Source organism: Terrapene carolina, unplaced genomic scaffold (genome assembly GCF_002925995.2).
Source record: "Terrapene carolina triunguis isolate 2854851 unplaced genomic scaffold, T_m_triunguis-2.0 Scaffold130, whole genome shotgun sequence".
Lineage (NCBI taxonomy): Eukaryota > Metazoa > Chordata > Testudines > Emydidae > Terrapene > Terrapene triunguis.
In genome coordinates, this window is record NW_020664481.1 from 20,700,596 (window position 1) to 20,726,998 (window position 26,403).

The 26,403-nt window shown below is 47.5% G+C and overlaps 1 protein-coding gene across 1 annotated transcript; it reads right to left on the bottom strand.

The window, feature by feature from the left end:
* Positions 1-471: 471 nt before the first annotated feature.
* On the bottom strand, positions 472-23,593 carry DRC7 (dynein regulatory complex subunit 7). The gene is made up of 17 exons (XM_024219310.2): positions 23,466-23,593; positions 22,517-22,691; positions 20,998-21,123; positions 19,531-19,725; positions 18,959-19,117; positions 17,393-17,611; positions 16,126-16,251; positions 14,518-14,590; positions 13,121-13,249; positions 11,848-11,976; positions 7,013-7,239; positions 5,404-5,619; positions 4,634-4,744; positions 2,878-2,988; positions 1,387-1,581; positions 761-900; positions 472-565 (listed from the first exon to the last, which is right to left on the bottom strand). The coding sequence occupies exons 1-17, from the start codon at positions 23,591-23,593 to the stop codon at positions 472-474; spliced, it is 2,553 nt and encodes an 850-aa protein (XP_024075078.2).
* Between the last annotated feature and the right edge of the window lie 2,810 nt (positions 23,594-26,403).

Genomic DNA, 26,403 nt, shown 5'->3' on the forward strand with positions numbered 1-26,403 from the left:
GGCTCATTTAGACTCCAGAACTGAACCATGATGTAACTGCCTAGAAGACAACGGTATTCTACCCCAGCTCTTTGACTCAATTGTAATTGTAGTGTAGGTGGGCCTTAAAACAGCAAGGTAACAAGAAGAAGGCAGATATACAAGTATGAAATAATTAACACAGGACAAAAGCCTCACTAGGAAAACATTTAATGAAAAAAAAGGGATAAATGAAATGTGTGGAAATGAAATTTTAAAAAGAAGGTACTTCTGCTATTATATCCTCTACAGTGGAGATCCCAGCAGCTCCTGGGAAAGCTGGAGAGAGGCACTGAGGGAAATTCGATCAGTCAGACCACAAATGGTTCATTGAACTCAAGTAGGAAAAAGATGCCACATTTCTCTCCAGCAGTTCATACGGTTAGCTCAGCCAACTCTGTGCAGGTTCCTGCACTGATTCCCAGTGACTGTTGTGAGGGAACAGGGACTATATCAGACATTAAATTTGAGATACTCAGCCAGGCGAGGATCCTTGCACAATTTCTCTTCCAGTTCTATGTATTTCTGTGGCGCCATCTCTTTGTGTCTAAAATAAGGAGGAAATCAGAGGAAGAAGCTGGATTGTATTAGATGATAATGATGAGATTAAGTGGAATATTTTCAGATGATGAAATTATCAAACAATTGAAATGCAAAGCCCCAGTGAATCTCCATCTGTAGATCTCCCTTAAATCACTCCTGTCAGACTGTCACACATTCATTAAATACTTGTTGTTATTACCTGTTAAGTCGTATCTCCAGAATGCGGATACAGAACATGGCATCAGAGCAGTAGGTTAGGTAGGCATCCTCATCCTCCAAGGTCATAGAGAGCTGGTTTTGCTGGTACCACTGTTGTTTCTTCTGCAACTCCTGTGTTTCCTGATGGGAAGAAGGAACAAATCAGGGTATTAGGGAGAGTGAGAGAGAGGGATACAGAAGTAGTGTATCAAAGGAACCAAAGGAAGGAAAAAAGAACGTAGAAGAAGGAATGTAATAAGTGAGAAGCAATGAATGAGATGAGGACACATAGAACAAGTAAGCAAAATATGGAAAGCAAGGGAAGGAGAGAGAAACATAGAAGCGCTGCTTCCTTGGAGATAAGAAACATTGGGAGTCAAATTCTGCTCTGATATAAGCTGGAACAAATCTACTGAATTTGGTCCTAGGGCTATTCTGCCCTTTGTTCTCCTTGGGTAAAGACAGAGAAACATGAGGGCATATATACTGCCTCCTCCTAGACAGAGATGTTGGAGGAGTGTTGCTTTTTCACTTGCTGTAAAATGAAGAGAGAACCCCACATGTTGCTCACTCCCAAAGCAAAGGAGACCAAGCCAAAGGAGTGGACAAAGAGAAGGTGGGGGGTACCTTCTCAAAGCGAGCTTGGATGAGGTTGGCCTTGTCAATGAGACGGTGCTTGAAATCATTCAGGCAATCTTCCTTGAGGCGTAGGGCTTGCCACTTGGACATCTTCTCTGTGCTGCCCATTTGAATCAGGAAGGGTGCCAGGTAATCTAGGTCCTGCTCCACTTGTCGCTGTCTCTCTTCTTGCATCAGACGCTCCTGGAGGGTAAAGGGTGAGAAGAACTAGTGCCCCAAACATCCCTGTATAGGGCACTACCATAGCCAAGGGCAGACTAGGTGTCCCCCCCTGCCAGGGACATAACTCACCAAGATCTGACCAGAGCTGCTTGCTTTTCACCGGCTGTTTCTTGTACCAACCATTTCCCACATAAAGCCCCAATCTGATTATTATTCTGTTACCTAGTTTTTGGCTGTGCTTTTCAACAACTCTCCCCATTCCCCTAGAATACAGAGCTTGTCCCATACATGAAATGTCATCTCCTCTGGCGTGGGAAGGGCCCCACAAGGTACACTGTCATTCTGGGTTTGAAGTGGTTCAGAGTGGAGGGATGTGTTGCATTTGAAACCTTTCTGGGCGATATTCACCTGGTTGAACTGGCTGACAAATGTTTGCTTCTGGACTGCTTGTCTCAATTTTCTGTTCAGACCATAGGTGCTTGACACTTAAAATCTAGTACCTCTTTTTATTACCCTTCTCATCAGGAGAGCACCTACAGTATTGTTCCTGGAATTTATTGTTACAGTTGTGCCCAATACAAAATCTATACCAAAGAAACATTTTATAGAGAACTGGAATTTGTAAACAAGCCATGTAACAACCTCAGATAGCTAGACTGGAATATCCTTACATTAGTCCAGAAAACTCATATGGGTATTAATTCCTCAAGAGATATTCTGGGCCAAAATCAATATTGTTGTTATCAAAAAGACTAAGAACCATCTATTCCAAACCTGGTACTCAGGGAAGAAGTTGATATTTTCCCAACAAAATGAACCCTGGATATGGAGCAGATTTGGATACAATTATCAACCTCCTCACCCAGCTCCAACTACAATTAGTTTAATCATTATTAATTATTTTATTTATTTTATTAAACAAATAAAGTTGTAATTTTTTTGGACATGGTTCTTCCAGAAAGTCATAGGCACAAGGAGCCAGACCTTCAACTGATATAAATTGTTGTAGCTCCATGGAAATCAATGGCGGTATGACAATTTACACCAGCCAAGGATCTCACCCAGGGAGTTTTAATGGTACTCGAATGGGCTCTGGAGATAGTCCCTGAGAAGGGAAGAATTTGAGCTGGATTTCTTTGTCCACTGGTAATGAACTCTGAATCAAACCCTGCTAAAAAAACTTGAACTGGATCTTGCTGATCCACTCAAACGGAGTAGGCTTATCCCATGGTTTTTACTAAAACCTGCCTTTAGTACAAGAGATAGAAGGTGGGATGAAAAACGGTGTTCATTTGTTATTAGACACCCGCTGCCTACCATCGTCTCTCGCTGTTGTTTGCTCTTTTCATTCCTCTCTGTATCGTACATGGAAACTGTCAGTTTGCTGGCTGCTGCTTCTTCCTCCCGGATCTTGAGAATTTCTAGCACCTTCAGTGAAATCAGAAAATGAAAGACCCCCTGACATTTCCTCAAAGTATGAAGCCCCCCACATGGTTGGTCTGCTTAAAAGAACATATGCAAGGCTCTGTGTGCAAGGACTGTAGTATGAGCTGGTATACATATTAGCTAGGGAGCAGCATGTATGTATTCATATGCTGAGGATATATCCACGTGACCAAAAGCATATCTAATAACAAGAACTTTATGTTGTCTAAGATTTTCTACAGACTCTTTGATAGAATTACCAAATCTATTCCCTCTTTTGGAGTCTAAACTCCCCACTGGCTCTAAAAATGGCAATGCTAGCTTTGGCATATTATATCCCACTGTATAACAGGACTCACCAATATAACCATACGCTAACCTGCTGATGTGTCAAGACTAAAAGAGTCTAAAAAGTCATTTGCTGGAAACCACTTTATGCCCTTCACTGTTCTGCAATATGTACTTCTACAATCCATTTCATCTTAATAAGTGCTGTTAATACCTTGCATTTTCACAGCACCTATTATCCAAGAGTCTTAAGCCCCTTTACAAATATTTAATTAAAGAAACCTCATATTTTAAAGATAGGGAAACTGAGGCACTAGGGTCTTAAATGCCTTGTTCAAGGATACACAGCACGTCATTGGAAGAGCTGGTATTAGAACCCAGATATCTTGATTCCCAGTCTAACCACTAGACTTACTGCCTCTCCTGTTCTCCCTCACTGTTTCCTCCTCTCCTATTTCCTCTTGTTCTACAAAATATGGTAATACCACTGCAATCCTAAGAAAAAATCTGTTTGTGTTATATATAGAATAAACAACGTGTAAAATGTGAACAATGGGGTTATAGTTTCATTGAGGTATTCTGGTGACATTATGAACCGTGGGAGTGAAAGATGGGTGTCCAAAACTCATTGATGGAATTATAGACCCATAATCCAAGGACCTTACCCTAGTATTTTGGTGGCCCTCTACTTTGCCACCAGTCTGGCTCCACAATCCTCTTCATTCCCTATAGGGCTTTCATCAAAGCAGCTTTCTCACCTTCAGATCCAGTGGCCTTCTCTTCACATGCTGGAATGGCTGTGCTCAGTCAATCCTCTCCAATGAGTGCCATGGGAATGGGTTTTGCTATATGCGGTTGCAATGTGTTACTCATTGCAATCCATCTATTTTAAAGTATTCTTCCCTACAGATAACACAGTGGTAGGCACCTAGATACTATGGCCATTGGTACCTTAGAAGTGCTTAGCTAGCAACTAGATTTTAATCAATACAACTTCTTGGGCTTCCCCTTCTTCCCTGCTCTGGTCAGCAGATATCCCAATACGTACCCTTTCTGCTAGATATCCCAGTACGTACCCTTCCTGTTGCAGATCTTTGCTCTTAGATTATCCCCTTCCCCTAGACTGTGGAACAAGAACCGAGGATGACTTTTCATAAACATTCCAAAGAATGATCTCCACAGAACGAAAGCAAGTCATGATTTGTATATTCTGGGGTGGGGACCAGCATTAGAACTTTGATCACTGTTTAGTTACTGGATAATATTTGAACATATGGCATGACATGAAGAGATGGTGAGTTGAACCTGGCTCCAGACTCTTATCATACTTTGACATTAGCAAGGAGATTTCCCCCATCACCTCTGTTTCAGACTCCCAGACTTGATGCCTCGACTGCTTTTCTGCTTCCATTAGCTTCAGCATCATTTCGTACAGATGCAGCAGCTTCTTGTTTTTCACAAAAGACCCCACCTAAAGACAAAAACACCGGTGTTGGATGGCAGAGTCTTCCAGATATGTGGGACCAAATCCTCAGCTGGTATAAATTGGCATAGTTCCACTGACTTCAATGGAGCTATATTGATTTACGCCATCTGAGAATCTGGCCCATGGTTAACAGTTAATTTAGCTCCATCTAGGTTTTGAATCTAACACTTCACTGAGCCAGAAAGTGTATTGTTCACCTCTTTGCTGCTGCTGTGTGGCTAGAACCAGTTTTCTGCACACTTGAGGTCACAGGGCAGCAGCCTCTCAATTACAGTCTGCATGCTCTTTTCAACGCGACAAAAAATTACAACCGTTTAAAAAAGCATTCAGATTGCAGAAAAAACCCTAAACTTGGGCAAACTAATGGATGGAGAGTTTAGGACAGATGGCAACATCGCACAGCAAGTCCATGGCAGAAATGGAGCTAGAACCCAGGCGGGTATTCCTGACTTCTTGTCCCCTGCTTTAATCGCTCCCCTGAGAGAGAAATGCAGAGAGATTTCAGCTTTCCCTTCATGAACTGCCAGCTTTGAGCCTCAGAACTACAGAAATTGGGTCTCCCCAAATCTCAATTAGTCCTCCAGCTTCTCTTTGTGTCCTTTTGAGCTGAAAAACTCCAAATCATTGTCATATTCGCTCCGTACCCGATAGCTGATGCACATGTCTGAGGTCATGATGATCTTGTTTCCCTTATTATCCACATCCTTCCGTTTGATGAACTCCCTCTTTGAGGCAGTGATGTAATCGTCCTTGCAATGATACGTCAGCATAATCCGCTCCTCCAAGATCATAAAGATGCGCTCTGCTACATCTTCATCAGCTGGCTTTTCTGGGTTCCTATGGAACTGCTCCTTGATTTGCTAGGGAGGATCGGGAAAAGAGATATAAACCGGTCAGAATTGAACATATGGCCTAGAAAAATGACAAGGTTTGGGGGGATTTGGATGAAACAGGTGGGAGACAGAGATCCCAGGTGAAAATTGGGCCCCATTCCAAATCCAAGGTCTATAACATGATAAAGATTTTGGAAGAAGTAACTAGGTCCACACTAGGACTGTGATGCCATCACTCAATGCTAGGACCAGGGTCCTACTGTTCTCACCTGTGACTGCAGTGTGATGGAGAAGGAGCAGAGTCAGAGCTGCTCAGTGCAACAAGCAGAGTTGCTGCTTATGGGAGCAGATTATACCCCTCAAGCACAAGACTAGAGTTGCACCATCCGCTCCATGAGGCATTATGCCTTGGAGAGACCCAGTGCCTCCCAGAGCTCCCCAAATGCAGGGGGAAACAGGATGTAACCTCCCCCTTTGAGCACCTGTCCAAGAACCAGCCATGCTCTGGCCCTATATTAACAGGTGGGATGTGTGACCCAGGCTTCCGGGGGTCAGATGTGGGTGTGCCCCTTCCCCCATTATCAGATTTGGTTTTGAGGACCGGCAGGGAGATGGAGGCTCAGTATGGGGAACACAGGGTCACCCCAACTGAAAGAGCTGACTTCAGCAGAGGATGGAAGGACTAGGTCATGGAATGCCAAGTGGGGGAGAGGGTGCACTGGAGGGGACACCCCAGGTCCAGATCTCATGCATCTCCATCTTACAAGCTCTCTGCACAAGGGAAACAAGGTAGGACCATGGACCTAACAGCAAGGGTTGGTTTCGAGGTCTTACTGTGATAAGCAGTACCAACTATTTTGGAGAGGGTCATTATTATGGCTGTAATTCAAGAAAGCACTGAAGCACATGCTTAACTTTAAGTACCTGCTTAATATCCTTCAATGGATTGGGATGCTTTCCTGAATTAGGGCTTATATGACTCCCTGCTAATGACATGGTGCAAATCAGAGTGCTTGTGTCATTATGCAGAGCTATGGGCACATTTCACAATGAAACCCCAAACCTGGCTAGTGTGGGGCTTGAACATGGAAACAGGACCAGTGGAGTATTTTGGGGGTCCTTGTGAACATTTTTTGTCCAAACTCATAGCTAAATCTTTTGTCTGCCACAGATTTTAGAAGACTTAGTTTCATTTTGGTTACTCAATGGAATTGGTCAATTGGAGTTGCTCATGACAATTGGTCACATGGTGGGGTTTCTGGGTCGGACTAGCCCATATGCAAGGCTCCCTTCTCTCGTTTGGAGTTTTGCCTTGGCTGTGCCAAGTGAAAATGAATCTGAATCTTCACACAGAACTGAAATTGGTATGTTCTGCACAGCTCTAATATCGGTAATGTCCAATATTTCCCTCTTCTTGTACCACTATGGGCCGGGCGTTCGATTCAGTATTAACGAGGAGCTTCTGTGCTCTTTTTGTTCTTTTGCCAAACATTGTGTGCCGGTAGTGCAGGAAATCTGACCGCCCTTCAAAGTATTCCGTCATCTCTTTGGCATTTTCAACCCGTTTCTGAAGGCCATCTACTCGCGTCTCGCTGTAAAACTCCATGGTGCGCTCAGTCTCCGGCTCCATCGTCTTGTAGGTGTGTGCTAGGAAAGCCAGAGATGCTGTGTAAATCTTAAAATGTAAGAGTGACAGCGACGATGAATACAGACTTGCAAAATATTACTAGGCGTGAGCAAGTAGCATCTCTCGTGACAAGATTTGCTTTGTGATTGCCCCAGCAGCCATCACAGAGCCTGAATGTCCCACGCACCTGTGCAGGAGAGTAAGAGAATGTGAAACGCCCTATACTCTTCTGCACCAGCACTGAAGGACAGCAGCATCCACAGGGCCACTGCAGCCTCCCACACATCTGGGCTGGGAGTAGGTGGAGCCTTGATTCCACCCCTGGAGGCCTCCATGTGTGCAGCTGGCTTGGAGGTACGTGCTGCACTAGGTTTATGGCTGTTACAGGGCATGTCTGCCCCAGAGCAGGGGAAACCTAGGAGGCAAATTGTGACTTTGAGACTGGCCTAAACAGGATAGTTCTACCAGTTAAACCAGTATAATTATACTGCTATAGTTAAACCAATAGTTAGATGGGTATAACTCCCATGTGGCTGTTTTCAGGTTAGCTAAAACCCCTTCCAAAGCAATATAAAGTAAACTGGGGGAAAAAAACAACTATTCTTATACTGGAATGTGTGTCCACATAGGGAGTTCCATTGGAATAACTATCTTGTTCTAAATTCACCCCTTGGTTTATATTGATATAACTTCCACATTTAAACAAGTCCTGAGTAACAATCTGGTTCCCGATCTGCTCCCGGGGCAGTGCAACAATGCAAACTGTCCCACATGGGGCTTGTAGCAAAGCAACAATTGATCCCGTAGTGAGAGGTGGAGGAGTAAAGCCTGCGCATGTGTGACGAAGTGGAACTGTTCTTAATGTTTCCTCTAAATACTGTGTGGGTGCCTCAGTTTCTGACCAACACTCTGTCGCCTAGCAACTAATGGCCAGGCCCTTCCCCCCTGCAAGGGGATGCTAAAGGTGTGGGAGAACAAAGATCAAGTGACCTCCTGGCCCGGGAAAGGAACTCAGCAGAGAAGAAGGGGCTGGAGGGGGGTTCAGTTTGGAGCTGGTTGGGGACGGGAGGTGAGGGTAGACGGGGGTGTCTGGCTCGCAGGACCCCAGAATGGACCCAGCTGAGGGATCCGATTCTCTGGACCTACAAGCTCTGTTTTAGACCGTGTTCCTGTCATCTAATAATCCTCTGTTTTACTGACTGGCTGAGAGTCACGTCTAACTGCAAAGGTGCGTGCAGGACCCTCTGGCTTCCCCAGGAACCCGCCTGGGCGAACTCGCTGTGGGAAGCGCACGGAGGGGCAAATGCGGAATGCTCCAAGGACAGACCCAGAAGGTAAAGCCGTGTGAGCTTCTTGCCCTAAAGACAGTCTGCTCCATGGGAGAGGAAGCGCCCCAAACTCCTGACTGGCTTTGTGGGGAGCAGTTCCAAAGCATTGCCTGAGGACTCCGTGACAGCATGAGCTGATAAATTTTCATCGGTTTTGTAAAGCTGTAATAACACTTGGCATGTTTACAGGACCTTTTATCCCAAAAGATTTAAGAGCTCTTTGCAAACATTAAATAAACATCCAGCCAAGCATTCAGCGGAAACATAGGAAACTCCATTATGAACCCTAGTTCTGAGAGGGCTGGGGTGTAGCCATGCTGACCCCACGTAACACTAGAGATGTAAATATCGTTTAAAAAGTTAACTGTTTAACCTAGGGCTGTCGACTAATCACAGTTAACTCATGCGATTAACTCAAAAAAATTAATCGCAATTAATCGCAGTTTTAATTGCCCTATTAAACAATAAAATACCAATTGAAATTTATTAAATATTGTGGATGTTTTTCTACATTTTCATATATTGTATTCTGTGTTGTAATTGAAATCAAAGTGTATATTATTTTTGATTACAAATATTTGCACTGTAAAAATGATAGAAGAAATAGTATTTTTCCATTCACCTCATACAAGTACTGTAGTGCAATCTCCTTGTCATGAAAGTGCAACTTACAAATGTAGATTTTTTTGGGTTAAATACATGCACTCAAAAAAAACCCAAAACACCCCAACGTAAAACTTTAGAGCCTACAAGCCCAATCAGTCCTACTTCTTGTTCAGGCAATCGCTAAGACAAACGAGTTTGTTTACATTTGCAGGAGATAATGCTGCCCACTTCTTATTTACAATGTCACCAGAAAGTGAGAACAGGAGTTCGCATGGAACATTTGTAGCCAGCATTGCAAGGTATTTACGTGTCACATATGCTAAACATTCGTATGCCCCTTCATGGTGGGGCCACCATTCCAGAGGACATGACTCCATGCTGATGACGCTCGTTAAAAATATAATGCGTTAATTAAATTTGTGACTTAACTCCTTAGAGGAGAATTATATATCTCCTGCTCTGTGTTTAGGGTGACCAGATGAGAGGAAGAAAATATCAGGACACCGGGGCGGGGGGGAAGGGAGGTCCGCCGGCGGAGCAAAAAAAAAGCCGAGTGCTGCCGGCGGGGGGAAATCATAGAATCATAGAATATCAGGGTTGGAAGGGACCTCAGGAGGTCATCTAGTCCAACCCCCTGCTCAAAGCAGGACCAATCCCACACTAAATCCCCAAATGGTCCCCTCAAGGATTGAATGGTCCCCTCAAGGATTGAAATATCGGGATAAATTGCGTCCCGACCAGAGATCGGTCGGGACGCGGGACAAACACCTAAAAATCGGGACAGTCCCGATTTTATCGGGACGTCTGGTCACCCTATCTGTGTTTTACCCGCATTTTGCCATATATTTCATGTTATAGCAGTCTTGGATGATGACCCAGCACATGTTGTTCATTTTAGAACACTTTCCCTACAGATTTGACTAAACACAAAGAAGGTACCAATGTGAGATTTCAAAAGCTACAGCACTCGACCCAAGGTTTAAGAATCTAAAGTGCCTTCCAAAATCTGAGAGGGACGAGGTGTGGAGCATGCTTTCAGAAGTCTTAAAAGAGCAATACTCTGATGTGGAAACTACAGAACCCGAACAACCAAAAAAGAAAACCAGTCTTCTGCTGGTAGCATCTGACTCAGATAATGAAAATGAGCATGCATCGGTCTGCACTGCTTTGGACTGTTATCAAGCAGAACCCATCGTCAGCATGGACGCATGTCCCCTGGAATGGTGGTTGAAGCATTAAGGGCCAAATGAATCTTTAGCACATCTGGCATGTAAATATTTTGCAACGCCAGCTACAACAGTGCCATGAGAATGCCTGTTCTCACTTTCAGGTGACATTGTAAACAGAAGCAGGCAGCATTATCTCCTGCAAATGTAAATGAACTTGTTTGAGCGATTGGCTTGATCAAGAAGTAGGCCTGAGTGGACTTGCAGGCTCTGAAATTTTACATTGTTTTATTTTTGAATGCAGTTTTTTTTTTGTACATAATTCTACATTTGTAACTTCAACTTTCGTGAAAAAGAGATTGCATTACAGACTTGTATTAGGTGAATTGAAAAATATTATTTTTTTTACAGTGCAAATACTTGTAATCAAAAATGAATATAAAGTGAGCACTGTGCATTTTGTATTCTGTGTTGTAACTGAAATCAATATATTTGAAAAATGTAGAAAACAGCCAAAATATTTAAGTAAATGGTATTCTGTGATTGTTTAACAGTGTGATTAATTGCGATTAATTTTTTTAATCGCTTGACAGCCCTAGTTTAAACGATTAAAAATATTTCGTTTCAATGGTTAACCGTCTGGGGCCGATCCAGCCGGCGTGGCTGGGGCTGCTGCGGCTGGGTGGCGCGGCTGGGGTCGCTCTGGCCCGGCGGCACTGCTCCGGTCGAGCGGTGCAGCTCGGGCCGCTCCAGCTGGCGCAGGGCCACTGGGGTCGGCAGGCTGGCCGGCGCGGGGCTGCTGGGGCCAGCTAGCAGGCCTGGGGGTTAATGGTGAAGACTGTTAACCAGTAAGACTAATGCTTATCGGTTCACCAGTTCATATTTTACATCCCTATGTAACGCTGTGCTCGGGGGGCTCTGGAGTCAGCACCAACTGCAAGGGGAGAGTTATTTCTGTTAAAAGCTTCTTGGGTGAGATCTTTGTCCCTGCTCTGATCCCTTTATGCCAGGTTAAAGGGCCGGAGCAGCATAAAGGAGCTTGGTTCTGCCTGGGGAAGGATTCTCCGCAGGGTGGAGCTGCAGAAGACAACCCAGGCTGCCTTCTGAGCACCCCTTGACACTCCTCGATGTAAGGATGTGCTGGGGGTGGGAGGGGCGTGTCAGAGGTGAGATTGCAGCATGCAGTGCTGTAGAGATTTCAGGCAGCACTGTGGCCCATAGGAGAGCCGGAGGAAGCTGTTATATCTTAGATAGGCCCCAGGTCTGTCTAAGTTGCACTGGGGACCTCTCCAGACCCAGGATACCCCAGGATGCCCCTGGGTTGCAAGTTGTGAATTTCACCTCTTCGGTTTCTTGTGTTGTAACCAGTGCTTACAAAGGCTCTAGACGGAAACCTAGAACTTTGCGTGGTGGAGGATTTTTTGTTGTTGCTGAACCAGGTGACTGTGTCCAGTAGTTTACAGTCCCATGATTAGCCTTTTTGCCAAACCTAGGAGGAACGGTCATTGGGTTGCAGCCCACATTGTACCTTTGAGACCTTGGATGTGTCCCGGGCTGAAGTACTCTGTCGTCACCTCTGTTTTTTTATTCAGTTGTCTCATGTTCATCATGTCCTCTCTGTTTTCGAACCACTCCTTTACCTCCAGCACTCTGATACCTAAGAGAAAAACCCCATGGCACAACCATGTGGCCCCTTGAAAATCTTAGACATCAGCCATTCCGTGGTGATGGTAACACAGGAGGTAGGGAAGAGAAAATCAGGCGACTTGTGCTGAAGGAGAATGCTGGGGAAAGGAGGTTGTTTGTCCAGTTAGGGGCTTACACCCTGCTTCCTGGACCAACTGCGTATGGACATGACGTAGAAATAAAGAAAGGTCTTTAGTTAAGCATAACACACACTGTCCCCTTCATTTTCATAGAGATTTAGCTGGGTGACTCCCCTTCACATCAGTGGAAGACAGGGGGATCAGTTAGCACTATCCCGCCGTTTCTCTACTGGAGAAAACTATAGGCAACTCCTGCTCACAATTCAGGACTTGATCCTGAGAGGTGCTGAGCACTCTAGCCCGATCCTGCAAAGCATTTAAGCAAGTGCTTAATGTCAAGCAGGGGAGTGGAAAGGATCACTAACCTGCTTTAAACAAAGCACATGCTTAAGTGCTTTGTTGGATCAGGCCAAACTGCTCTGTGCCTGAATGGATCAAGCCATCAAACAGCACAGTGACTGCATTGCTTTCTGGGAACCTTACAGCTCAGTCGCCTGCCATCCGGCTTGTGACCCATGATGTTTCCCAAACCCAACAAAGCCCTTGAGAGTAGCCCTGAATCAGACCCAGAGGTACGAAAGTGATCAGTGATACCGACCAGCATCGCAGTTACATCTTAGGACAGATTTATAGACTCCAGTAAGAGTCCCCAGCAGGGCTGGAAGCCTAAGGGTTCGTAGGGGAGCGAACAGGGCAGCGTGAAGAAGGGGTTGAGGGAGCAGAAGAGGAAAAGCAAGAAGTGTGAAAGGACGGGGAGAAGGGATAGGAGATACATTGGCACCTCTCTATCCTATTCTTCCCCCCACTCCCTAGCCTCTGTCTGTCAGAGGGTGGAGATGGATGGCAGGAGAGAGATCACTTGATCATCACCTGTTAGGTTCACTCCCTCTGGGGCACCTGGCATTGGCCACTGTCGGTAGACAGGATACTGGGCTAGATGGCCCTTTGGTCTGACCCGGTACGGCCGTTCTTATGCACCCCACCCATTTGTGTATTGTCTCAATGGACTCGTGCTCATCATTCATCTCCCCTTACATTCTGGGTCCTCGTAGACGGTGAGGCGTTTGACCAGCCCGTTGCTATTCAGATACGGTGCCCATTTCTCCAGCTTTGCGTTCTTGTACTGGATCACCTTCTTCCCTTGGGGACAGCGGGTCTCAAATTCTGCAGAGGGCAAGGAGCAGGATTTAGAGCTGAGACCACAGGAACAGAGTTGCTTGTGTTTAGCAGCTGCTGCCAACACTAAAAGGAATTCACATGGGAGAAATAAAGGACTCAAGAGGAACTATTTGTTCCTTCGTCACATTCAGCTGCCTGAGAATGTATTAACATCCTTACTGTGCAGAGGGAACATTGTTCCTGATACTCTCCGTGGCTGCAGGAAGGTGATGCACTTTCGGGGCGGGGGGGGAGGGTCAATCTAGTGGGGTGCTTAGGCCCCTCTGCTGACTTCAGTGAATGCTGAGAGCACATAGGAGCTCACAGGACTGGGCCTGATCCAACTGTCTCTGGGAGCTGGATCGGGTCTTTAATTTTCATAATCACGACATACTGCAATGGATTGTATGGATTGGTATTGTCCTTTAACATCTGTGTATCTTCTGCTAGTGATGATTAAATTAAAGTAGAAAAGAAAGACACAGTCCGGGGGGTGTGGATTCCAGAGTGGGTTAGCAATGGGATGAGGAACCTTTCACTTCTCTCTGACTGGTTAGACTATGGGCAGTACCTTCTGAATTACCGCCTGAATTTCCCATTTACAAATAATTTATCTAGAGGCTGCTCTTGACTAAAGTTCTTACCAAATATAAAAGGTTTTCCTCTTATAGCATCTTCTGTCCAAGGATTGCAAAGTACATTAAAGAATTAAGCTTCACAACACGCCTGTGAAGTAGGCTATTCATTCTGTTTTACAGATAAGGAAACTGAGGCACGGAAAAGTTAAGGGACTTGCCTGAAGTCACACAGTGAGTCAATGGTAAAATTAGGACTAGAACCTAGATCCCCTTGCTCCCAAACCTGGGCTTTAACCACTAGACACATATAATGATTATTGACACTTTGTACTGCTACAACACATACGTGATAATGCATCAACTGCCATGTAACATGGGTAATGCCAGGAAAGATATCCTGGCAGGCAGAATTCACCCAGGTAGCAGGCAAAGGAAGAAACCAGGTCCTATGTCCACAGTGGGGGCAGAGGTTCCCAATTTAGGATGAGATAATAGGTTCTGGGAGAATCCATGGGCACAAAAGACAGCTGTGTAATTAAATAATAATGGATATCCTAATTATTGTGTATCCTGATTTATTGCTATTTCATTGCTTGACTTTGTCCAGTATGTTACAATAAAGGTTCATTGCAATACACAAAATTGTATCTGTTGCCATCAGAAGAATATGCAACATGGTAAAGGAAGAACAAATACCTTTCCGAGATATTTGAATCGGGTCCACCCAGGATGCTGGCATGTCAAAACCCTTTTCCTCCTCCTCCTTATCCTATCAAGACAGAGCAGGGGTTTCCATTAGGTGAGCAATGCCCTGAGCAAAGCTGGCAGTACTCTCCTGCCATGACAGGAAGCATGTTTGACTCTGGAAATACTTGTTATATTAGACTGTGGTTCATGCAGGTTATACACATTCCCAGGTGACACAGTGGTACAGTAAGGGATGGTTTCTTTGAGTTATACACACTGCTGAGGATACAGTCATGCAGCAAAGTATGGTTTATACAGTCATAGTTCCATGAGACACATGAGATATTTATGCATGTGACCAGTATCAGAGGGGTAGTCGTGTTAGTCTGGATCTCTAAAAAGCGACAAAGAGTCCTGTGGCACCTTATAGACTAACAGATGTATTGGAGCATAAGCTTTCGTGGGTGAATGCCCACTTCATCAGACGCATGCATCTGACGAAGTGGGTATTCACCCACAAAAACTTATGCTCCAATACGTCTGTTAGTCTGTAAGGTGCCACAGGACTCTTTGTCTCTTTATGCATGTAAGTATTTGCATCCAAAAGCTCACACTAAAAATCATACAGGTTGTTTAGTCAATAAAGGCTCAGAGCCGGTGGGACATTTCTGACCATATAATTTTGCAGAGTGGGTGCTATTTTATGCTTCACAACCAATTGCTCTTGGATTTTTCCACTGTAACTGCGTGGCTGTTCCATTTAAAGGAACACTGCTAGGTTCACTCCGTCCAGAAGTCCCTCACACATTGCCACTAACAGAACCCAGCCATGGCCTAAAGGACTCCACTTTCTTTTGGTTTAAGATCATGCTGACTGTGGAGAAGCTCAGGACTGATTGACTATGGCAGTGCTCATTAGAACCAATGACTTGCTTGTTTATTTCCTATAATCTGAGAAGGGCACTCACATACCATGGTGATGGGCATGGTATGAACAGATTAGATAAAGGGAGAGAATGTATTGATGTCATCTCTACACTATCACACTGTGTCCTTCATACTAAGATGTTGTTCCTCTCAACACACAGTATTTTCTTTGTGAATATTATAAGAACACATGTACTATTTCCCAATCCCATTGCCACGTTCCTTCAGCCCCAGGGAGACGAGTAGAAGGTGTCCTGAAAAGTTGTATACTTGAATTTGATTTTTAAAAAGCAGTTTCATCCTGGGCAGGCTAGTGGCCTTCAGTGCACGTGGGCCTTGAACATGGGTCCCGTCCATCAGTTCTCCCAGCAATCAAAGCTTGGCAGGCGCAGTAACAAATCGGTGACCACTTAGGATGTCAGTGGTGCCACTATGCTGCAAATCATGGTCAGAGGGAATTGCACAGTAACAGCAGTGCTTGAATTCAGATCCTCCTGCTCCAAAAAGCACAGGTCCCCTCCCCATCACTTGAGCTAAAGGAGAATGTCTACTAGCCCTATAGGACTGAGGCAGTGAAGCACCTCTGATTCTCTCCAGCAGGGGGCAAAGGCACACATACACATAGGCCCAGTTCATTACAACATCACTCCCCTCTATCAAGAAGTCCGAGTAGAAACATAGGAAACATACAAAATCATCCAAATCCTCATCAGCTAACTCCTCTTCTTCCTCCTCCGGAAGCAACAGAAGGGGCTTGTCAGTCCCCAGCAGCATGAACTCCCACCGCACTGGGTCCCCGAGGTCAAAGGTGAGATCCTAAGCAGGACAGAACAACCAGGGTTGGCCATAAAGGTGTCTTCAGCTTACGATGCTAATACCAAGAGACATATGACCTGCCACGGAGCACTCAACTGCATGCGACTCCCGCTCAGCAGCAGACGTTCGGAACCTGTCGGTACCACGTGGAGTTCTAAGGATTTTAGTGGGGCATTACATCTATCCTTAGTGAGGGACTTATTGAATTCCGGGAGGTGGGCGGGCACAAGCCCGCCCGTGTGTAAAGACCCCTCCCCCAACCTTTGGGGAGGAGCCACTGGACCTGGGACTCAAGTGAAGACGGGGGACAACTAAGGAATAACAGGTTCGGGAGTAGGGGTCATAGGTTCAGAACTAAGGATCCAGAGAGGGACACCGAGCAGAGAACCCCGGACAGTGCCCACTGCTCCTCAGAGCTGTCTAGTGGAACTCTGCCCGGATGCGTGCGACCAGGGAGGAACGGAAAAAGGCCCCACAGTTGCAGAGCACCTCCCCGTCCAACATCCTCCTCTTGGTATTGTCCATGGCCACTTTGGCAGCTTGTCAGAAGCCCAAGGGCTGCACCTCTTCACTAACGGCCCTGGACGCAGTTCAACACTGCACCCGTGAGCGGAAGCAGCTTGGGGTCCCTGGTGTCAACTGGAGTATTCCCGAGGGCTGCTCTAACTTGTGCACTGGCTGGCGTGGCCCCACAGCTTTACTGCAGCTGGGGAATAGCGAGGGTGTAGAAACACCTTCGCCACGTCTCCTCCCATCCCGGTCTATCCCTGACGTGCCTCTGGAACCCCCCCTGTACGGGGCCCTTGTTGAGGGAGGGGGCACGCAGCCAGCTTTGCCGGCTGGGGATATTCCCCGGGGATGGGCTGCAATGGTAGCTTTGCAGGCACATCCCACCGGCTACAGCAACGTAAAGCGGTCAAAGAGCATCGGTGAATTGGGCCCAGGCCTACACCCTGGCTCAGACGCTGGCGTGGGGGGCAGCTGCTCTGACTTCTGGACCTAAAGCCAGTGTAAGCAGAGCTAAGGGGGAGGGATGGCAAGTGAAAGGTGAGCAGCCACGTGGGTCTCCATTTTCCCCAGGCCATCGAATCCAACTGCTCGCTCTCCCGCAGGGCAGGAACATTTCAAAGGGGAGCGTTACCTTGCAGCCATTCCAGCAATCCTGCATGTTGACCCAGTAGTTCTGGTGGTTCCAGATGCTTTCGATGCCGAGGAAATGGCCGTCGGTGGTGCTGTAGCTGTGTGCTGTGAAGGGATCAATGAAGAAGCTCTCCGGCACCTCCCGCTTCCCCGACAACACCAGAACCCAGGCGTGGACACGTAACCCGTACAAAGGGTCCGGCTTTGGCTTTTCCGCTTCCTGCAGGACAGAGTAATAATCTGAAGTCATGATCCAACACAACAACAATCGTGCTTGGTCCTTCTCTGGTACCGTTCTGCCAAGGCTCTCCAGGCGCCACACTGATTAATGGAACCTCGCGGCCCCCGCTGCGAAGTAGGTAAGGATCACTAGCCCCGTTCTATAGTAGGGAAATTGAGGCACCGAGCGGGGAAATGGTGTGTCCCCAAGGTCACTCAGCGGGTCATGGGAACAACCAGCAATGGAACCCGGGGTTCTGGCCACATCCCCTCTTTCTATCAGCTGGAATTCTTTCCAGTTAATCAGCTTGCTAAATGCCAGGTCACTATTTACTGTTATGGGTACCAAAAAAAAGAAAAAAGAAAACCAAAGCTGGCCAGTAACTAGTTCATTCGTTTAAGCAGCTTGTCTGTTTATACAGCGTACGTCTGTGTGGACAATCTGCTCTCTGCTGAGCTGTGGCCCCCTCGTCTCGACAGCAGTCAGAATGCACTAGGTCAGTCATGGCGCTAGTGTCAGTGGTGGCACTGAGCCAGGGACAGAGCATGAGGCTGGGAATCAGGGACTCCTTGAACCCAGATCCTCAAGGGATGAAAATCAGCAAAGCTCCACGGAAGTCAACGGAGCGATGCTACTTTACACCAGCTGAGGATCTAGCCCCTGAGGTTTGTTCTCCGTTCTGCCACTCTGCGTCTGCCCCTTTGCAAGCTGCTTAGGGTCAAATTTTCAAAAGCGGCCACCATTTTTGCCTGCCTCCGTTTTGGGTTGTCCAACTTGAGATGTTTAGGGCCTGATTTTCAGTGGCTCTGAGCCTCCACTATTACTTCCAGTAGATGTCAATGGAAACTGCAGGTGTTCATCATCTCAAAAAATCAGTGGATACTTTTTGAAAATCTAGGCGCCAATGGCACTGTGCCTCGGTTTCCCCATTCACACAACTGGGCTAATATTACTCATCTGTCTTGGAGGGGTTTGTGAAGCTTAACTTAACATCTGAAAATCTTGGCGGTGTAAGGGATTGTATATTGACACATATTTCAGCGCTACCTCATGCTGCCTTTTCCCAGGCTAAATACTCGCTGACACACACAGTGACTTACCGGCCCACTGAAGTCAGTGGGGGCTGAGGGTTTCTCACAACTCAAAGAAGGATGATTTAGTTGGTGTTGGTCCTGCTTTGAGCAGGGGGTTGGACTAGATGACCTTCTGAGGTCCCTTCCAACCCTGATCTTCTATGATTCTATGATGGGAGGTGGCTAGCAACTTGATGAGTCGGTCACTAGCTGTGTCAGGGATCTTGCTGCTGAGACTTCGGAGTAAGATGGAGACACATGAACATTTACTCACCATGACCTTCTCCTCTTCCTCTTTCTGCTTCTTCTTCTGTGCGGCTTCAGTATCGGCTTCCTTCTTGGCCACCTGCTGGAGCTCAAACTTGCTGCGCAGGTCCCGTGGGGGCTTGACTGCGTACTTCTTGATCTTCTCCTTCACGGGCTCTTTCAGGACCTGCAGCCACAAGAGCAGAGGGCTACAGAGCCTTATTTAACGCAATAGGGATGTAAAGGAGCCCACAGGACAGGCAGATCACAGGCAGCCCGTGGTGCTCAGCTCCCTTAACATTCTGTGGGTTAGTACTTCGTGGATCTGGGGCTCAGTAAACTCTGACAGCCCAAACAGGCCTCTTCAGTGGAAGAGTGACATGGAAAAGAACTCACCAGATCACCCAGGCGTAGAGAAGACCAGTTACATGGACACTGCCCTTGGTTCAGACCATTTACACTGGAGCCCCCAGTCGGGACCAGAGCGTGTTAAACAGAAGGCAGTCACTGACCTATGGGACGCCAGTCACGTTCAGCATGCCTGGCCCTTCTCACCGCATTGTGGCTGACTCGCCAGAACCAGTGAGCTGGGCTCCTCACCTCCTTTGACTTCTCCAGCAGTGGGCACACCTCCCTGGTCTCGTCCATCATGCAGATCTCCCGGGTGGCGTAACCGTTCACACAGTAGGCATCGTAGCCCGCACCGATCAGCAGGGAGCACAGGAGCACGCTGAAGCCAAAGCAATTCCCCCTTTGGTACTTCAGGATTGTGGTCGGGGAGGGGAGGTAACTGGGCTTTAAAGAGCAAACACGTTTCCTTGCTTAAAGTCTTATTTCCGTCTTCTCGGTCTCTTTACCTCCACCCTCGAATCCCCTCCTTCTCCAGAAACAAAGCACAGGCTCTCAGACGCAGTGAGATTCTCTGGGCTAGGCGCTGCAGAACTACAATGGGACTTGCATGTAGGAAAGAATGGAGCCCTCTGGTTCCCACACTTTCCCTGTGAGTTTAGTCCCTGTATCTATGGTCCCTGCATGTGAAATAACTCTGCCCGAGTTCACTGTTTCCCCAGAGTTCTCTCCTTTGTAGATTCCTTTGCTAGGAAGCCATGTGGGCTAATGGATGGAGCAGAAGGCTGGCAGCCAGGAGACCTGGAAACTTGCTGTGCAACCGTGGCAAGTCGCATCACCCCTCTGTGCCTCGGTTTCCCCATACATTAAATGGAGATAATGATACTTTCTATGAGATCTGTCAGTGCAACGAGCTAGAGAAGTGTCAGGATTTGATTGCTGAATCCCACACCAATTTGAACAACTTAGGGCCGCTCTTCAGCAAGTATAAATCAGCGTGGCTCCATTGCAATCAGTGGGGCTGCGCTGATCCTCACCAGCTAAGGATCTGATCCTTCATCTCTAACCGTGTTCCCAGTCCCTCTCTTCGGTCTGGAAGCCTCTGTCAGGGCACCTCAAAGTCTCCTGTGGAGCTGAGACAACATCCCATCGAGGTGCCTCATAACAGGTCACCGAGACCTACCAGCTTCTGTCCCTGTACATGCTACTCCTCTCCAAGGCAAGCAGCCTCCCGGTCCTTGGAAGGGAAGCCTGATGCTTTAGCATGCAATGAGCCACCAGCTGATCTCCGTTGTACACGCCCACTTCAATGGAGCTACGCTGGTTTTACATGGCTGTGGGTGAGACCAGGATCAGGACCTGTAGGCTAGCTGTAGGCTTGGGAAGGCTGACAGGTTTGGGAGGCCCAGAGTCTCCACTCAGCAGCTGGGAAATGATCATGCCTGTAACATGGTCGTGTGCCCAAATAATGCACATGCACAGGGCTCACTGAAGTCAATGGGAGTTTTGCCTGAGTAAGGAGGAAGAAAGGGTTCTTAACAGGCCCTCTTGGGGAGGGGGCTCCTGGAGGGGTCAAAGGGCAAGACTCATCATAGCCCCATAACCCGGGTTGTGCTAGTGTGATACCCTGATGAGAAACCCGTTACTGTTAATGATGTGGGACTCCCAATGCGCCAAGGGGGGCAACTGGAAGACTCAAAGGAAGTGCCTATTTCTTACCGGCGTGATGGGGGACGAGAGGGGCTCCATGGTGAGATAGTCAGAGACGAACTGGGCACAGCCGTCCCAATTATACAGCTCCGGGTACGGCTGCAGGGTCGGGCGCACTGCGGTGCTCACAAATTTCTGCAGCAAGAGGATGTTGGTTAGCGGCTACGCGGTGGGGAATCCATCAGAAAGCGGCGTGCAGAGCAGGTGACAGGGAGGGACTCCGGGGCCAGCTGGCCAGAGCTAATGTCCAACTCCTCTCTACAATATAGCAAGCGTTTGATCAACCTTCTTGCTCTACTATTGACTCTTTCTGAGATGGGAAATATAGTGGGCAGAGAGGCCGTCTCACCACAGCTTCTGAAATACATCTCTGTCTGTCCTCTGCCTTTGCCACTTCCTGGCTGGACTACAGCAATGGGATATACCTGGACATGAAGCCTTCAGCACCTGGGTAACTGCAACTAGGATTGAGTGCTGCAGCGCCCGACCACCAGCTCCCAGGTCAGGCAATGGGAGTTGAGTTCAAGATGCCCATTGCAGGATTGGGCCCTTCCCCGCTATCTTCTAATCTTAGGGAAGCCTCACACCTATTGTTATACATCCGGCAGCCGCCGTTCATAGAAAGCTTGTATGTTTCCAGCTTCCACGTGTTGTGCCTGGCATGTTGTCAGTAAAAATTTTGAATGCTGGATCTGCTCATCCTTAACTTGGGGGAGACAGGCCCAGAACTGGATGCTAGCTCTGCTGCTCAGGCCTGTCTCTATAATCGGCCTAAACAGGACTCCATATTTTAACACCCAACATCTGGAGAGGTTCAGACTAAAATCCAAATCTGGATCTAAACTTTGTGCCTCAGATCGAGCTCGAGGGCTGAGCATATTGTGGGTCTTCAGAGTTGATCTCTTAGACTCAGGTATTTCTTTTAGTTTGATTCACTTCTTTTTTCTGTTCCCCAAATGTACTGTATGCTGAGTGTACAGTCAGTGCGATAGGTATACAGTCGGTGTGTATAACTGCTGTGTCAAGTGTGAAGTTGGTTTAGTGGAACCACACCTGGTAGGATGGGTGTATAACTGGGGTGCTCGGTGCATACCTGGGCACTGACTGTACAATTGGTGGGTTTTCAGCACTGGTTGTGACTATTCTTTGGAGTCTCCTTCTTTGGAGGTTTTTAAGGCCCGGCTTGACAAAGCCCTGGCTGGGATGATTTAGTTGGGAATTGGTCCTGCTTTGAGCAGGGGGTTGGACTAGATGACCTCCTGAGGTCTCTTCCAACCCTAATATTCTATGATTCTATGATTTTATTGCAAGGGAGCACATGGGACTGGCCCTTGGACAATTCTACTGCTAAAATATGTTTGCAGTAAAAAATACAGGAAAATGAATAAATAGATAATCAGCATAGAAAGAAAGAAAGAAAGAAAGAAAGAAGTGACTGTGCAGAATTGTACATAGTCCATATCATATGCTATCAAAGGAAAGCAAACCCAGGTTGCCCCAACACCCCTGTCTCCAGATGTTCCTTTACCTCCACTCCACACTCATTGGATGGGTGGAGGAAGAGTGGCTGGCGATCCGGGCAGAGATGCGCATACTGTCGATGGAAATTGTCAGCTAGTTGCAGCAGCATCTGCTCCTTGGCAGAATTCGTCTTGTAGGAGGCTGGTAACTGGGAGGTGTCAATGGAACTCCAGTCAAATTCGCTTCATGCGGTGGGAGGAGGCAAACAGAGACGGATAATGAACATAGTGAGATTCAGATGGGTTAATCCTGTCTGAAGAAACACTAGGGTCTCTCTTCTATTATTTCCCAGCAGTTGGTGCAAATTAAATAACTTTGGGGTCATATTGAAAAGTGCCCAATTCAGAACAGGAGGGCAGGAAACCCGACGAAGCTGCTCCCAGTGATGGCACGTGAGCTGCACAGCCCAGTGGGCCTGTAAGTATCTTCCTATGATCTCTGTATACCTGATCCAATGGTGAACACACGGAAAATGCAATGTAGAGAGCCAGTTAGAGCGCGGCTTGTGCCATGAAGCATGAGGGGTTAGCTCCCTTCCAAAACACCTGGTCTTTTTAGTCCTTACTCTGGTAACTCTGGAGATTCCCATTATCCAGATAAATGGATTTTTTAAAAATCATGCTAAGCAATTGGCCTTGGTGCTGTCTTGTGGCACGGAGTTCCATAAACTAGCTGTGCATTGGTGAGAGTGGATTTCATCTTCGCTGTTTCAGAAATGCAGTCTGTCATGTATTCTTGTCTGTCTGTCTCTCTCTCACACACACACACACAGATTTCTACAAAAACAACAAGGAGTCTGGTGGCACCTTAAAGACTAACAGATTTATTTGGGCATAAGCTTTCGTGGGTAAAAATCTCACTTCTTCAGATGTATACAGATGTATACAACCTTGTTGTTTTTGTAGATACAGACTAACACGGCTACCCCCTGATACTTGACACAGATTTCTACTTACGGTACAACATTTGGGATATGGACTTGGATCTTTGACAGCTTCTCTTCCAGGTCTTGGAGTTCATTACTAATCACAAAGACTTTCTTTTCTTCCTCCTCCTCTTCCCTGTGCTCTCTCAGGACTTCCATCCTGCTCCCTCATGGGCTGCTGGGAGAGAAGCACTCACATGGGTTATTTTAAAAGGGTAAGAAAGGGCAACAGAGAAACATTTTTATTCTCTGCCTACAGATTTGTTTGGAATGAGGAAAGCAGAGTTGGCTGGGGGTGGGATTCCCTCTTAGGGAAAAATGTAGTACAGGGCATGATTTTAATCCATATTGGGCCTTCTGACTACTGATTAGTGTGAGATGTGGCTGGGGGAGTGGGGGAAGCAGAAGAGGTGCTGCTTCTTTGATGGATTAGAAACACAGGAACTGCAGAACTGACCCATGATCCACCTAGTCTGGTATCCCGTCTCCAGCAATGGCCAGCAGTAAGCAGTTATGGAATAACCTGCCCGTAGGGGAATTTCTTCCTGACCCCCTTGAGTTAGAACTTGGTTGCTGCCATGAAGCATGAAGGTTTAGATCCCTTCCAAAACACCTAGTCATTTTAATCCTTACTATGACAACTCTGGAGGTTCCCATTATCCATATAAATGTCCACTCCTTTTGTTTTACCCCTGCTAAACAATTGGCCTGGGTGCTGTCTTGTGGCATAGAGTTCCACAGACTAGCTGTGCATTGGTGAAAAAGTATTTCCTCTTAGCCATTTCCGAGGTGCTGTCCTTCAGTTGAATAAGTCTGTGTTGAGGGCGCCGAGCGTGCTGTGAGGCGGGCTGTACCTTGCGGGGACTTTTTAAATCTAAATAAATAGCAGAGCAGCAGAAGTATCTCCAAGGCCTGGTTTTTGTTTTTGTTTCGTTTTTTAAGCTCACCCTGATCCCAACGTGTGTTTTGGGGCTTGGGGAGATAAGGAGTGAAAATGGAGACGCAAGCACTCTCTCTATCTGGTGTTGTTTTGGTTGGCAGCGGGAATGGCACGTAGGACGAAGACAGCGGGAGGAGGAGATTTACTGAAATAAGACAGAAATGCCCACGAAGGGTGGACAGGAAGGAGTGATTTCACGTTGGACCATTCACTGGAGCTCTCCCTGCCCTGGGCTTTGGACTACATTCAGCCAGCCAGCCAGAGGGGAGTATCCAGCCGGAGCAAAGCAGCTCGTCCCATTGCGTCCCGTTGACAACCGCATGGCTGTATGTCTCTGGTTCCTTACTAAGATTTGTCAAACTCTCCCGCTGTGTGTGTGAAACTCTCCCCTTTCCCCTGGTCCCCACCCTGCCCCAGCTTTCCTCTTAGTGTTTGTATTGATTAGTTGCACTGATGCAGCACCTAAGGGCCTCCGTCAGGGATTAGGACCCTACTGTGCTAGGCGCTGCACCAGGGGTTAAAGACGGGACTTAGTGGAGAGCACGAGGCCCCCCTCCTCTCCCTGGTGTGACGAAGGGGGGCTCCCCACAGCTCCCCCTCCTCTTTCCAGCTCCTTTAATCACTGCCCTGTGCCAATGTTTAACACTGTTCCTTCTGCATTTAACGCCTGGTCTGCTGCAGCGACCATGGAGGGACGGAAGGAACCCAACCTCCCACTCCTGAGGAGCAACCCCAGTCAGACCCCTTTCCATCTCCCAAACGCTCCCACGGTGCCCAGCCTCCAGCCCCTCCCTTCTTCACGTCCCTCCTCCAGCCCACCCCTCCCTCCCCTGGGGACACAGTCCGAAAAATGGCCTGGTTTTCTGTTCTCAAAACGCGCCCCATGTGATCTGGGTGGGAGCAGCCCCCGGCCACCGCATCGGGCCCCACGCAGACCCCCGCTCTGCCGAGGGCCATGCAGCACGAGCGCTGGGCTTTTCTGGTTTTGCTTTCCTCTGACGGACAGACGACCCCCTTTCCCCCCAAATTCAGCCCTTCCAAGTATAACAACTCCACTGGAGCCTCGTGCAAGGCAGGAGTTTGTCCCAGTGTGTCAGCAACATCCTCCTTTCGCTTTCCCAAAGCTCCGGGGTCCTCTCCTGCCTCTGCTGAATGCTCCCTGCCTTCGGCTGATCCCCTGCCCCTTGGCCTGGGCCCTACCTTTCCATGCCCTGCCTGGCCCCTGCCCTCCCGGGCATGCCCCTGCTCCCGTCGCTGGGACGTCCCTTCCCCGGGGGTCCCCTGTGCTGCCCCATAGTGCATCCCCACCCCTTGCCTGCACTCAGACATCCACATCCTCGCGCACACAGGCGCACAGCTGTTCTCCATCTCTCAGTGCCCCCGGGTGTAACTGCAGAGCAACCGCCTCTGAGACAACCCCAGCGCCTCTCACCACCCACCCAACCACCCAACCACAGCGGCCTCACCAGCTTCTCCTGTGCTCGCCCAGACCTGTTGGGCTCCCTCGCCATGGCAACCGCCTTCCATAGGCTGAGGCTTCTGGGAGCTGTAGTTTCTTGGGCAGGAGTCGTTCCTTGGGCAGAGAATAAGGCTGGGACTGGCAGTTTAAGCAAGACCAGTTTCCTTGCTGTGTAACTTGTGGAGGTTTTGAAAATGGAAAGATCTTTTAAAATCTAGGCGCAAATTTTCAAAGCTTGGGCCAATTTGCACTGACTGAGCCTGTGCTAAACCCAGCCTTTGAAAATTTCAGCCCTAATGTTTGTTTTCGATCATTGATGCATTTGTTCACCTTTTGCATTTTGCTTGGATTGAGAAATTAGTCTAGTCAATTTCACCCTTTGCCTTTAGTCAGTTTTACTGTCAGGATTCCTTCCTGCACTGGCAACATCCTGCAGTATTTGGATTTGGGTTTCCAGCCAAACTAACATCTGTTTGCACTGATATTTTAATATGACTAAATCACATTTACTGGAGAGGGGTCAGAGATGAGTCATGAGAATGATTAAAGGAATAGAAAACTTGCCAAGGA